General features: G+C 37.5%; 1 protein-coding gene across 16 annotated transcripts in view; it reads right to left on the bottom strand.

Annotated features, from left to right (window-relative positions):
• The window catches only part of INPP4B (inositol polyphosphate-4-phosphatase type II B), a 711,205-nt gene that overhangs the window by 172,750 nt on the left and 524,055 nt on the right, over nt 1–14,400 (bottom strand). For all 16 annotated transcript variants that reach the window (XM_077860913.1, XM_077860916.1, XM_077860927.1 and 13 more), the window contains one exon: nt 12,809–12,956. In XM_077860913.1, the coding sequence (XP_077717039.1) occupies nt 12,809–12,956 (148 nt within the window). The remainder of the gene's footprint in view (nt 1–12,808; nt 12,957–14,400) is intronic.

The following is a 14,400-nucleotide window of genomic DNA, read 5'->3' as shown; positions in this document are numbered from 1 at the left end:
ACACTTTGAAGTCTGTTTTAAAGTCATTAAACATGGGTGACATCTATTTTTTTTTTTTTAATATCTTACAGCTCAGTGTCCCACTGATGTTTAAAGTGGTGGCATATAATGTGAAGTTTCTCTGAAGTCCACATTTATTAATTACATGCCTTTTTATTCTGGGTACCCATAAAAATTACGAACTGTGCTTGGGAGTTCAACTGGCAAAGCAAGAGAATGTGCTGGCCCTTTCAGTACCTTTTCATTATTCCTGCCCGTAATTTTAGAAAATGAAAGCATTTCTGGGTGTTTCTCCTTCCAATTTCCATCCCTGGGTCTGGAGTGCAGAGATCATGCAGTTAAGTTTCATGAGTAGATGGCATTCGAGTGGCTCCATAAAATGCTTGGCAGTAGGGATCTTTGGGAGACACCATAAGTTTTCCAGATAATCAAAAATACTTCTGTATAGAATGTATCTCTTTTTTATGTTCAAAGCAATCCTTGGAGATAATTGTTCCAGAGTTGGACTAAGTACAATTAAAAATTCAGTTGCAACAGCCGCATGGCTAACATCCTTGACCGTCCACTATAGAACATTTCCATCATCATGGGAAGCTCTATTGAACAGCATTGCTCTAGACGAATGAGAAGAATAGAGGTGAGAAGTAAAGTGATTTGTTCAATGCTAGTAAGTGGCAGAACCAAGACTTGTGCCCAGGTTTGGTGACTGCAAATCTTGCTCTTTTTCATTTTAATTCCTGGGGAGGGGCAGGGTACGCTTTCTTCCTGAATAGGAGGGTTGAAATCTCTCACCTGAGGGACTCATCTGAACGCAACTTCCATCCAGCTCAACAGAGGCCTCATTCAAATATTTTGCTGAAGTGTTCACTCACCAGCCAGCCTTGGCCACAAGTATTGCCAAGAATGTCAGCAACAGAACAAAATTCTTACTTATTTTCTATTGATTTAACAAATATTTATGCAGTGTTTATTATGGTTATTTATCTAGCACTATCATAAGAACTTTACAAATATTCGCTCATTCAATATGCACAACAGCCCAATGAAATAGGTGTTATTATTAGTTTCCTCACTTTATAAATGAGGACATTGAAACTTCAAGAAGATAAGTAATTTACTCACGGACTCCCAGATTATGAGTAGCAGAATTGGGGTTAAGCCCAGGAGCTCTGTCTTTGGTGTCCATGTTTTAAACTACTAGGCTAGATTGATTCTCCATTAGAAACATTATACAATCTCATTCCCACTAGAAATCACTGCACAGGACATGAATCTTGATACTAACAACTTGGAAAAAAAGAACGAGAAAATCTTTTACCTGCAAGGGGAGAGTTCACCTTTTCATTCTCCACTTTAAATTCTAATGGGCAGGAAGAAGGGAGAGTTTTATATTGTAGCCCTTCTTTTTATTTTTTATCTTTTTTAAAAGATTTTATTCATTTATTCGTGACAGACACACAGAGAGAGAGAGAGGCAGAGGGAGAAGCAGGCTCCATGCAGGGAGCCCAACGCGGGACTTGATCCTGGGTCTCCAGGATCGCGCCCTGGGCCAAAGGCGGCGCTAAACAGCTGGGCCAGCGGGGCTGCCCTCTTTTTCAAATTATAGATGCCACTGTTGGTTATTCCACATTTGGGTTGTCCAGTAAAACTCTCTGTGATGATGGAAATGTTCTATAGCTGTCCTATTTAATACGATCACTACTAGTCATCTGTGACTCCTGAGCATCTGATAGAGGACTAAGGTAACTAAGGGATGGAATTTTCAGTTTCCTTTAATTTTAACAAATTTTAACTTAAGTTTAAATAGATACAAGTGTCTACTGTAATGGATAGCACAGACACAGACGGCTCAAGTGAGAACCAGTGGAGGCTCCCTTTTTCTCTTCTAAACCTCATGCTCACCTACTATTCCCTAAATCGATGACATATACTGATCTGTTTGGTCACGCAGGCCAGGCCGGGATGCTGGAGTCATCCTGAGCACCATACTTCCAGATATAATACATCAAGAAGTCCCGTTGATTTTAGCTGCTTAAAAACTCGCAGGTGTATGTATATTTCTGCATCTCTCCCACTGGTCTAAGCCTGGTCTAAGCCACAGTTATTGTCAGCCGAGGCAACCACAATGTCCCTTAAATTGTTTTATCCCTCCACATGCGCCTCCTTTTTTCTAAATGCAGTCACGTCATTCTCTGCTAACAGTTTCAGTGGTTCTTAGGAAAAATATTACACCACTGAGGGCTTATCATATGCTGGGTATAGAAATAGCATAAGAAAATTGACGAGTTCTTCCTTTTCTATGGTCCTGATTGATCTGCAGCCTGACTCTCATTCCAAGATCACCGTCTCAGCTCCAAACACACCAGCCTTGTGGCTGAAGACCGACCCAGTCTGCCTCTGCCCACTGGGAATTTGTGGTACCATAGAGTGCACGTGTCTAGGAGATGCGCTGGATTAGTAAACTAAAGAATATTAGAATAAACGATAGACGCGGCTTTCTGTCTGAAGCTCTACAGCACTCAGCTAAGATCAACAGCGCTAATAGCTTTTGCACACGGAGTGGCTACTACGTACATGATTCTCTGCACAGCTGGTGAGCGTGGCTTCCACACAGTGCAGGCCGATGTATGTGCATACCGGGCATTTTTGATCAATGCTTCACTATAAACCTTGGCATAACCACGTGTACCCATTATTTAATTCCTTCTTTATAGTTGAGAAAACTGTAGCTTAGAGCAGTTAGTAAATTGTACCAGGTCACATAGCTATTAAATGGAGTTTGGGGAAGCCAGCTTTCAAACCCAGAGCTGCACTTACACACACACACACACACACACCCCAAAACAAAGCCCTGCACTGTCCTGATTGCTCATTTAATTAATACAGTAGCCTTAAACGACACATGATCATGTTGTTACCTATCAAAACCTGGAAATTGAAAGATTAAGTAATTTTCTATAATCATAAGCATTTATTGAGTGGCAGATAGAGGTCTTTGAACTAAGGTCCAAAATAATTCCAGTTCTGTGTTTTTATCACTATAAAACACTTTCCCCTGCTCGATCTATTTTGAATAATCTTGGCACAACAGAAAAAAAAAAAACACACTTGAAATGAGCTTTGCCACAGCCCTTCCTGTGCAGATATTGTAATATTCAAACAGCAAAGTAAAAGGTATATTTCTATCGCCAGCTTGAGGATACTAAGCCCTCTGCAGGACCTCTCGTTGCAAGAATGCATAATGATGAACCTAATGGCACCCAGCATCTGGCCTCAATACGGGGAGACGTTGGGCCAGTGCACATCCCCCGATAAGTAGCCCACCGTATAGTATTCCAACTGAGCATCAACACTGCATGGAGAAAAACGAACAGGAGAAATAACACTAATCAGGCACGAACCGCCAGGGAAGTCCTCACATAATATTTTTAAACTCCTCATCTTTAGATCTTTAGGACTTAAATTTTTTTCTGAAAGAGAGCAAGCAAGAGAGACAGGAAAAAAAAATACAAAGAGAAACAGAGTGAAAGAGAACGCTATAAAAACATCCACGAGATTCACTGGTTCCAGGTCTATTTGATAGATATGAGGCTTAAACAGCATAGCTGGCTCCCTATCACTTTTCCCACCAATCAATGTTTCTTTAAGGTCAGTAAAGATTTTCTGTGCTCCTCTATTTCCTTCAAGTATGCAAATGTTGATAGATCTCTCAAAAGGCATGTGCTTGGCCACCCAGAAAAAACAGGGCTGGATCGAGGCTGGAGATGGAAGCAGACACAGGGTCCTGGCCACCTGGTAGGCCACATAGGGGGAGGCCTCGTCTGGTGATAAGTCTCGGAACAAAGTACATATACTACACTTCAGAATATTAGACTATGTCAAATGGACAGGCTGAGTCACTAAGTCGTACGATCCTACTGCATATCTTTTTTGTATAATTGAGGTCATTTTTGAAAAAGAATTTACCTGAATATATTCTAGTTCTAGTTTATAATTCCTAATATATAATTTTAACACCTTAAAAAAAAACGTGCTGCTGTAGTGCTATCGGTTTGAAATAAAATGAACTTTTTTACGTGCTTCCTAAAATGCATTAAGATGAGGTATGAAGTGAGAAATATTTTCTGCATTTCTCTCAAACTAGATATAAACGCTTAGGAAACCAATTTAACAATATATGATAATATTTAAGTAAGCATGTAGAACATGTCTCAAACATCTGTCTCTGTGCAGTAACTAGGCTTTAAGCCTAGGATTTCAAAATATCTTAACCAACAATCTTTTTCATATTTAAAAATATACTATGTTCAAGATATAGACTTAGGATATGGGCACATATCTATATAGTTACTTGCAGTTCCAGAGCATACCTCTTGAATATGGACTACAGAACCTTGAAAATACAGTGTTGAAAAATTATCTTTGTTGATATAAGATATTTTATCACTACAAACTTAGTATATGGACAATATTTACAAACCCTAATATATAAGACGAAGCCTGTACCTTCTCCCAAAGAAGTGGTGATAAAACTTTGTATGTTCCGAACACTATCACATTTTTCCCTACTGAAGTATTTTGGTATTTTTTTTATATTTTATTTACAACGCTGTTTCTCTGTGTCACACACACCATATTTATATGTTTCATACAAAAACTAAGAAAGTCTTAAAGTTAACTCTTATAAAATATTCTTTCTTTTCTTCTAAACTCCCAACATACACGCCATAAAGTTTCTGTCTTTCCCCACCCCTGGGATCAAAATAGAAAAATATATGGTATACAACAAACTATTTCTTTTCCTGGAGAAAGTTTTATGGATCATGAGGTTCAATTTGTTTTTTTTTTTAATTTTTTTTTTCATGAGGTTCAATTTCACTGAAGACTTGATTTTTTAAAACTTTTTGTACCAAGATAGGTCTTCAAATATCATCTTACAGTGTGGAAATGTATACTTTTTTGGTAAAGCCACACACTATATGGTCACAGAACCTTCCATCTAAATGCATACGTGTACACACCATGATTTAATACTACCTCCGGAGCTGTCATGAAGCTTCAGCTCTACAAGCACCATCATTTTATCTGGTAACTAACATATTTCAGTGTAGACTGGGCACAGCAGACCTTTGAAGTAGGACAAAATCCAAAGAAAACACTCAACGTAAACAAAATATGTGGCAACACTAAAACAAGCCATAAAAATTTTATGGGTGGTAGTTTGGCAAGACCTACATAACTTGTCTGTGTGCAACCCAAGCTGAAAGACTGTAAAACTTAAAGCATTATAAACATGGGCAGAAACACACATAAACACACCCTTTCTATGTCCTTAGGATCTCCGAGTTGTCTTTCACATGTCACTCTCCTGTCCTTTTCCGTCATAAGCCAGCTGTCATTTCCCCCATCCTTCAGGAAGCCCAGATCAAAGCAACTGATTTGCTTCTAAATACCAACCCCTTACGCATCATGACTAGGAAACCCTTTAGTAAACTCCTCAAAAGCAAGGTGTCACACTGAGTACCTTGTAAGCAGAGACTCCCCCTTCTCCCTTCCCACCGCATAATCCTAGTATGGGTCTCGAGAGGTTAAATATCTAGGCTGTCTTAAGGAATCTCCTATTGGAAATCTGGAAATATATATATTTTTTAATATTTTCAATCAGTTTGCATGAGTCTGTAATGTGAGCCATGCATTTTTAGAAGACAAAGCCACAGGCAGAAAAGCCATTAATAGACTACTGAGGTGGGCACTTGACGGGATGAGCACTGGGTGTTATTCTGTATGTTGACAAATTGAACACCAATAAAAAATAAATTTATTAAAAAAAATAGACCATTGTAGTATCACAGGCAAAACATGCTGGTGGCTGGGATTAGAGCAGGTGGAGAGAACAGTAGAGAAGGAATAAATGAAAAAACAACAAAAAAAACAACAAAAAAAAAAAGAGAAGGAATAAATGAGTCCCTTACGCTGTACGCTTGAAATTAATATAATGTCATATGTTGATTGTACCTCCAAAAAGAGAAAAAGAAACAAAACAGAAACAAAAGTGTATGTAGTCCACGCAAGCCGTCTGTCTCAAAAAAAGAAAGAAGATAATACAGACTCATCACTAACCGAGACAACAGGAAGAGGAGGATCGACAAGTCCGCATGAATTCTCTTTCAAAAAATCAGTTAAGTATATTAATACTCACAATAAGCATACAAAAGCTACATGAAAAACTACAGCGGTGTGTTGGGGTGCATGAAAAGATTTTAGCAGGCCATATTCTTGAAGGTGAAGAGCAACTATTCCAAACATGTCAGTTCTTTTGAAGGTAATTCTGTTGTCACTTTGATTTTCTTAATTACTTTAGTGATGACAATGGAGAGCATGGAAACGGGCAAGTATTATAAGCGGGTGAGAAAGAAATGGAACACTGAAAAAGTGATATTGAAGACACTAAGTTTTCGGGAAGGTGGCTAATTTGGCGTTTCATTAATATATAGAACCGAAGACATTCCAGATGATTTAAAATGTAAAATGATTAAACAAAAATGTTAAAAGTATTAATACTGAACTGAGCTCAAAATAAAGACCAACTTTCTAAGTCTACCCAAGGCCACATGGAGCCCACGGCATCTTAGGGCTTATCTGTCATCCCATCATGGAAACCACTAGGCATCCAAAGGACCCCACAAGGAGACAAGAATCTTTCTGTCGCTGCTGTCTGAGAACACGGTAAGCCCATCCTCATTTACCTGCATATTTTCTTGGGGTAGGAAAGGGAGAAAACCTAAAGTCTAAATGGTAATTTTCAAAAAAAAAAAAAAAAACAGAACAAAATAAAACGACAAAACAGTCATTTACAATTTTTTAGACCAAGCCTGAGGGGGAACAAAATTTTGAACAGACTTTGATTTTTGAAAGTTAACCGTTTAAATTAAAAGAAATCAAGATATGGCTAACTGGCAAGTTCATTTCCTGTTATTTGTAAGGGTTTATGTATTTGTTTTCTATTGCTGGGTAGCGAATCACTATTCTAAATCCATCACCCAGAAATAACCATTGTTAATATGTTCGCACATGTACAAGTAATGCTCTAGTGTACATCTAACCTATTTTTCCTCTAGTCGTTTTATGTGTCAGTAAAGAGCCAGATGCAATAATTTCCATCCACTGACTAGTAGCCTACATTTTTACATAACATTATATAGTAGGAACATAGACGTATTCATAGTACAACTCATCAATGCAAGGAAACTAAGCATGGTACCCACAGGAAGGCTTATGGAGATGGGAGTAGATATAAAAAGTAAAGACACAATTATCCCTTCTGGGTGGTAAATTTAGAGGGATTTTACTTTTTCTTTTTATATGTTCTGTATTTTTTATTTTGCTATTTTACGATTTTCTATGGTGTGCATATATTGTTTTTACGGAAAAAGCCCAATGTGATGTAATAGAATTTTCCCAGGAGAGATTTCCAAGAATGCAAATGGCGCATTTTGCACAGTTCAAAGTGCTGAAAGACAACTGCACTATGGCCCCCCGGGGTCTGCATCAAACAAGGTAAGAGAGTTCATCTACGTAGTGGGGTTTAGGAGGGAGGTTGAGGCAAGTAAAATACTTCCTGGGATCTGAGTAAGACTAGGATTAAAAGAAGCTGAGAACTGGGTGTTATTCTGTATGTTGGCAAATTGAACACCAATAAAAAATAAATTTACGAAAAAAATAATAAAAATAGAAGAAGCTGAGAACTGGGTGTTATTCTATATGTTGGCAAATTGAACACCAATAAAAAAATAAATTTACAAAAAAATAAATAAATAAAAATAAAAGAAGCTGAGAAAAGAACAGCAGAGTAAAGCTGTGTCCAGGCTGGAGAGTCCACCCAACCAAGAGAAATACGGTAAGTTCTTTTGCAGGACAAAACCCACTCTTCCATTCTTAATTTATTATATATATTTATTATATTATTATATGATATTATAATATATATATTATATATAATGTCACATACATTTGGTGATGTGATTTGATTTTTATACTATACCAACTTGAAGTATAGTATAAACATAATTCTTTTTTTATCAATTTATTTTTTATTGGTGTTCAATTTGTATAAATATAATTCTTAATTAAATTTTTGTCTCATTGGATGGCACATGTCTTCAAGGAAAGTCTTCAAGGAAGTTTTGTGAGTGGCATTTTTGAGTCACTCCTGCACATTTATGTCATTTCCTCCACCTTCATTCATAAAACATTCAGAACCTGGCCCTATACAGTCAAGTGGGGCCACAATCTTTTCCTCTCAAAGATCTGTAGACATTATTCTATGGGCTTCTGCGGGGAAGGGGAAAGTTACCCTGATCTTAGCATTTCAAAGAAAAAAATACTGAAGCTGCATAAGTTTTTACTTATGTTTTCTTTCAAGCTTTTGGTCTTTTTCAAGCTTTTGCTCTTTTACTTATGTTTTCTTTCACGCTTTTGCATGAGTTGTTCTTCCCCAACTACACTCCCAGTGTGTGCTCTCATGCCTTGTACATCTGACATCTTCTCTCTCATCATTTTGACCATTTTTCACCCTCATGTAGCATTTGAGATGAGCTTATCATGTTTGTCTCCCATATTACTGATGCCATGTCTCAGCGTCAGATCTGTGCTTTTCTACTGGCTTTGGGGACTTCATTTGGTTGCTTCATTTTTAAGTTTCATTATTCCCTCCACTTTACAGCATTTTCCCTAAAGGATGGTAATTCTTTCCTTGTGGATTTCTGATTCTGTTTCATGATACCCACACTTTCCTACACTGTAATGCAACGGCTTGTCAGTTTTTCTATTTCCCTTTTGAGGTCTTCAGCGTGATTTTCCCCCCTCTCTTCCTCTTTACAAAATGTTAAAGATGTATTTTTTGATTTTTAAAAACTAATTATAAGAGCTTTATACAGAAAAGGTGGAGAAAGCACATGATATGTGGTTAGGCTCCTCTTCACAGTGCCTCGTCAATTTTCAGATCCATCAGGTTTTTATATAGTTTGGTTTTATAGTATTGAAATGGGCTCTTTCTCCTCTGAACAATTTCTAGTGTATACTGATGACAGTTCCTAGTTTTGTTCTTAGCAATGGAACTTCCTGTTTGGAGGCCCCTTTCTTCGGTCTCCACCAAAACTGCCCACTAGCCCCTTCTACATTATTTTTTTCTGCAAATGTACAGAAAAAAAAAAAAAAGATACAAAGAAAAGAGAACAGGGTAAGTGGAAACACTTTGGCGTATTAAAAAATAATAAAACTAATTATAGTTATGCCTACTAAAATTGCTTTTTAATTCCAATCCCTTATGTATTGTGATTATGAAGTCATTTAGTAAATTTCTCAAAAAAAAAAGGTGTTACGCTGAGTACTTTGAAAACAGAACGTCTCCCTCTTCCTTTCCCAAGACACGATTTTCCTATGGTTCTCATAATAAAAGGTTAAATAAATATACATAGAAAAGGTGGTGGAGAAAGCAGATGATACATGGAAAAGGCTGCTTTCTCCTTTTTCCCTACTCTTTCTTTATTTCCCTTTGCAATTCACTGCCAGTGAACAGGTAGACGGAGAGATAGGAACAGGAGTGGAGAGAGGGGTTGAAGGCAGCACCGTGCAGGACTCGACAGTAGTCGACATGCCGAAGGTCAGCTGCTCGGCCTTTGAGGGAATCTCTAAACTGATGACTAAAGACAGATCCAGGTGGGGCACCTGGGTGGCTCAGCCAGTTAAGTGTTTGACTCTTTTTTTTTTTTTTTTTAAGATTTTATTTATTTATTCATGAGAGACACAGGCAAAGGGAGAAGCAGGCTCCATGCAGGAACCCGATGTGGGACTCGATCCCGGCACCCAGGATCACGCCCTGGGCTGAAGGCGGGTGCTCAACCACTGAGCCACCCATGCGTCCCAAGTGTCTGACTCTTGATTTCAGCTCTGGTCAGGATCTTGGGTTGTGAGATGGAGCCCCATAACTGGCTCTGTGCTCAGCAGAGAGTCTGCTTGGGATTCTCTCCCTTTCCCTCTGTCCCTACCTGTCCCTTCAAATCAATCAATCAATCAATCTTAAAAAAAAAAAAAAAACAACCCAGAGACTAGGGTAATAGTAGGGGTCTTTCTCTTCATTCACTTTATAATTCTCTTTATCACTAGCTTGCTGTATTTTAAAATGAAATAGCATTAGTGGTCCATCAACTAAGACTTTCAACCCTGGGCACCTGGGGGGTCTCAGTGGTTGAGTGGCTGCCTTTGGCTCAGGTTGTGATTCCGGGGTTCCTGGGATCGAGCCGAAAGTCAGGCTCCTTACTCAATAGGAGCCTGTTTCTCCCTCTCCCTCTCCTTTGTCCCTCCCCATGTTTGTGCTCTCTCTTTGCCTCAAAAACAAACAAACACACAAACAAAAACAAATAAAAACAAAAACTTCAAAACAAGAAAAGATTTTCAACCCCAAAACATTATCCTAATAATTAGTCATTATATCATAAAGGGTATGGAGTATAATAATGTAGTATTATTTTTATATTTTAATAATGTATTTAATAATGTTAATAGATTTCCATGTTTTGTGAAGGATCACAATTTTCCACTTTTTGTATCTTTGTAAGTTTTTTAAATTTTAATTCTAGTGTAGTTAACATACAGTTTTATATTCATTCCAGGTGTACAATACAGTGATTCAACAATTCCATACATTACTCAATGCTCATCACAATAAGTGTACTATTCTCCCTTTCACCTATTAATCTCCCCCATGACCTCCTTCCCTCTGGTAACCATCTGTTTCTTCTCTATAGTTAAGAGTTTATTTTTTTGGCTTGTCTCTTTTTTTTTTAATTAGCTCATTTGTTTTGCTTCTTAAACTCCACATATGAGTGAAATCATATGGTATTTGCCTTCCTCTGAATGGCTTATATCATTTACTATTATACTCTCTAGATCCACCCATTTGTCATAAATGGCAAGATTTCATTCTTTTTTATGGCTAATATATACTATACACTAGAATTAGCCATAAAAAAGAATGAAATCTTGCCATTTATGACAAATATATATATTTAATCTGCTTTATCCATTCGCCTACTGATGGATACTTACGTTGCCTCCACACTTGGCTACCGTAAATAATGCTGCTGTAACTACAAAGGTGCGTGCATGTCTTTGAATTAGTGTGGGTAGGTTATGTGGATCCCAGAAGAAGAAAAGAGAAAGAAGGGGGCAGAAAACTTTTGGAGAAAATAATAGCTGAAAATCTCCCAAATTTGGAGAAGGAAACAAAAATCTAGCTCTAGGAGGCACAGAAATCCCACCAACAAGATCAACCCAAGGGCGTCTACACCGAGACACATAGTAATTAAAATGGCAAATGTGGTGAGTGACACAGAGACAATTTTAAAACCATCAAGAGAAGAGAAAACAGTAACGTGCAAGGGAACCCCGTAAGGCTGTCACTGGATTTTTCAACAGAAACTTTGCAGGCCAGAGGGACTGGCATGATTCAGATATTTTAGTGAGAATATAGGACTGGCTAACTTAGATGCAGATGTCAGGGGCCACTTTTTGGGCAAGGCCTAACTCTAACTTCTGAGCCCCCTCTAGTACCTCCTCTCCTGTGCTTCTCGGAGGGAATAAAGGTGCTATGCGTGACCTCGAACTCTCTGTCTGTGGATTCCTTCCTTAGGCTATGACACTTGGGGAGAACAGTTATCCTCCCCGAACCTCCCGCATGAAACGCGATCTTTATACGATACTAGCAGGAGCGGTTCTCCGTGTCCTATAACCTCGAGTGCAACAACGCTGAGGTTGATGATTCTTTTATGACTTCAAAGATCCAAACTCCGTAAGTTTGCTCTTCTTTCCTGGGGATTTGTTTTCCTCATCATATATGCTTAGTACCAGCTCTGGGTAAGGATAATATTGAATAATTTGGCTTACGTGAAATCGTGCTTGCAGCCAGCTCTTGTAGGTAGTCTGCTTAGGTTCCTGAACACGTTCTTGTCCCTAGTCAATAGTGCTGTCTGATTTTTTTTAAATTTATTTTTATTTGTTTTTATTCATGATAGACAGAGAGAGAGAGAGAGAGAGAGAGAGAGAGGCAAAGACACAGGAGGAGGGAGAAGCAGGCTCCACGCAGGGAGCCCGATGTGGGACTCGATCCTGGGTCTCCAGGATCACGCCCTGGGCCAAAGGCAGGCGCTAAACCCCTGAGCCACCCACGGATCCCCATGTTGTCTGATTTTTATGGTCTGATTATCCTCATTCAGCTACTCTCAGATATCTCTCCTTGCCCCTCTTTCAATCCTTATTTCCCTAAATCTAGGTTGTTTCCTTACAACCTATTTTCTCATCTGGTTTTCTCTAAAATCTAGGCTCTTTTTTTTCTTTCTCTTACTCCTTTCTCAGAAATACAATAGAAATATAATGTAAGCCATAAATGAGAGTCATATATGTAATTTAAAATTTTCTAGTAGTCACATTTTTAAAGTTAAAAAAAGCAAGGTGAAAAAAAAAGCAGGGTGAAATTAATATATTTTATTTAACCACAATATAACACCAAATTTTAATATTTCATTATAAGTCAGATATTTTGCTTGTATGATAAGAATTCAAAATATGTATTTTATACTTAAAGAGTATCTTAAAATGGACTGGAAATTTCAAATGATTAACAGCCATACAGGGTTAATGGCCACCAATACTAGACAGTGCAAGTCTAGATTTTTATGTTATAATCATAGTTTAAGAAAAAATGGCTTAGAGAAAAAATAGCATGAGACAATCATGAATTATTTTCTCTTACCTACACAAGTCTTCTTTTATGTGAAGAGAAATCAATTCCTTAGGAATATGAAAAGAAAGTATGCTCTCTGACATCTGCTCCCGGATTCGCATCCACTTATTGTCAGATGTGGGAAATCTATATAATTTACACACTGGGTTCTTTAGCACTGGGAGGGAAGAAAAAATAAGTTTAGTAGTTAAATTACAAACATATGCCCATTATATAAAGATCTATTAACAAAATCATTAATCGGTGTACCACTGCTAATTACTTATTTATTCAAAAATTTGTTTTTATCATAATTCATTAGTGTATTTGAATTTCTAAGAATTTTGTTCTTCTATTTTTTTCAGTCTTTATTGAATTTAAAAATGATACATCAAATTCCAATTCATAAATGTGGTTATTCTTGTTCTCTAGTTTACCACCTATTAATTTCTTTCTTTTCTAAAGATTTTGTTAAAGCATGTGTATTTATAAATACGTATCTATATATAATACACACACACACACTATATATATATATATATATTTCTGAATTTCTGATCATTATTAGTCAACTTTGCTCACTTATGCAGTAGGTGAGAACTGATATGTTATTTCAGAGATTTCAAATGTCCCCACTACTAAAAATGTTTTATTTCTTAAATGCCAGAAAGGTTCATTCCTTTGCTTAAGAGCTATTACAATTCAAATCTTATGCATACCTTAGTGCCAACAAGTCAATAACATATTTTCCTAATATCACCAGAAGCAAGACAAAGAGGCTGTGAACAAACTCTGTTTGTGTGTGGGAAGTGATTAGGGAAGAAGTAACAAGATTATGCTATCAAGGATTTTAAAAGATTTAGGGCAAAACTGGAGGGCAAAATATGAAGATAACACCTGATCCTTTTTTTTTTCATGGGGCCAGCACTTGTACCACACTCCCAAGCCATTTATTTCCACTGCCGTTGAGCAATGAAGGCCTTGGTTACACTCATACACCAAAGCTTAATGGGCAATAAAATATCAGGCCAATTGCCAGTCAAGTATCTATAATTTTTTTTTTGGTAAAGATGTATTTATTTATTTATTTATTTAAGAGAGAGACAGAGTGTGTGTGAGAGAGAAAGCATGAGTAGGGTGAGGGACAGAGAGAGAAGCAGGCTCTCTGCTTAGGAAGGAGCCTGATGCAGGGTTTGATCTCAGGACTCTGAAATCATGACCTGAGCCAAAGGCAGACGCTTAACCAACTGAGCCACCCAAGCACCCCAAATATCTATAGTTATTTGGCTCCAGTTTACCAGTAAAGCTGATTTAAAACAAAACTGGATATTAAAATGCAGCATGGGTTATATGGGCCAGGTCTCCTCAACATATAGGGTAAAATTCCTTTTAGAAGTTTACTGAGATTCGGCCACTGCTTGGATCAATATACAATAGTTTTCTGAACATTAAAATGAGGATCTATCCATCCATTCCTCTGCAATCATCCATTCTCAAAAGTATACTTGAGACATTTTCATTATCAGAATTGATGCTATATCAGAAACCGTGATGCCAAACACCCCATATTCTTCAATAACCAGATTTAAAGCTTCTGGTATACCTACCTCCCCACTAACAAC

Source organism: Canis aureus, chromosome 20 (assembly GCF_053574225.1).
Source record: "Canis aureus isolate CA01 chromosome 20, VMU_Caureus_v.1.0, whole genome shotgun sequence".
NCBI lineage: Eukaryota > Metazoa > Chordata > Mammalia > Carnivora > Canidae > Canis > Canis aureus.
Note: the sequence above shows the minus strand (reverse complement) of the source record. Positions and strands in the feature narration are given on the sequence as shown.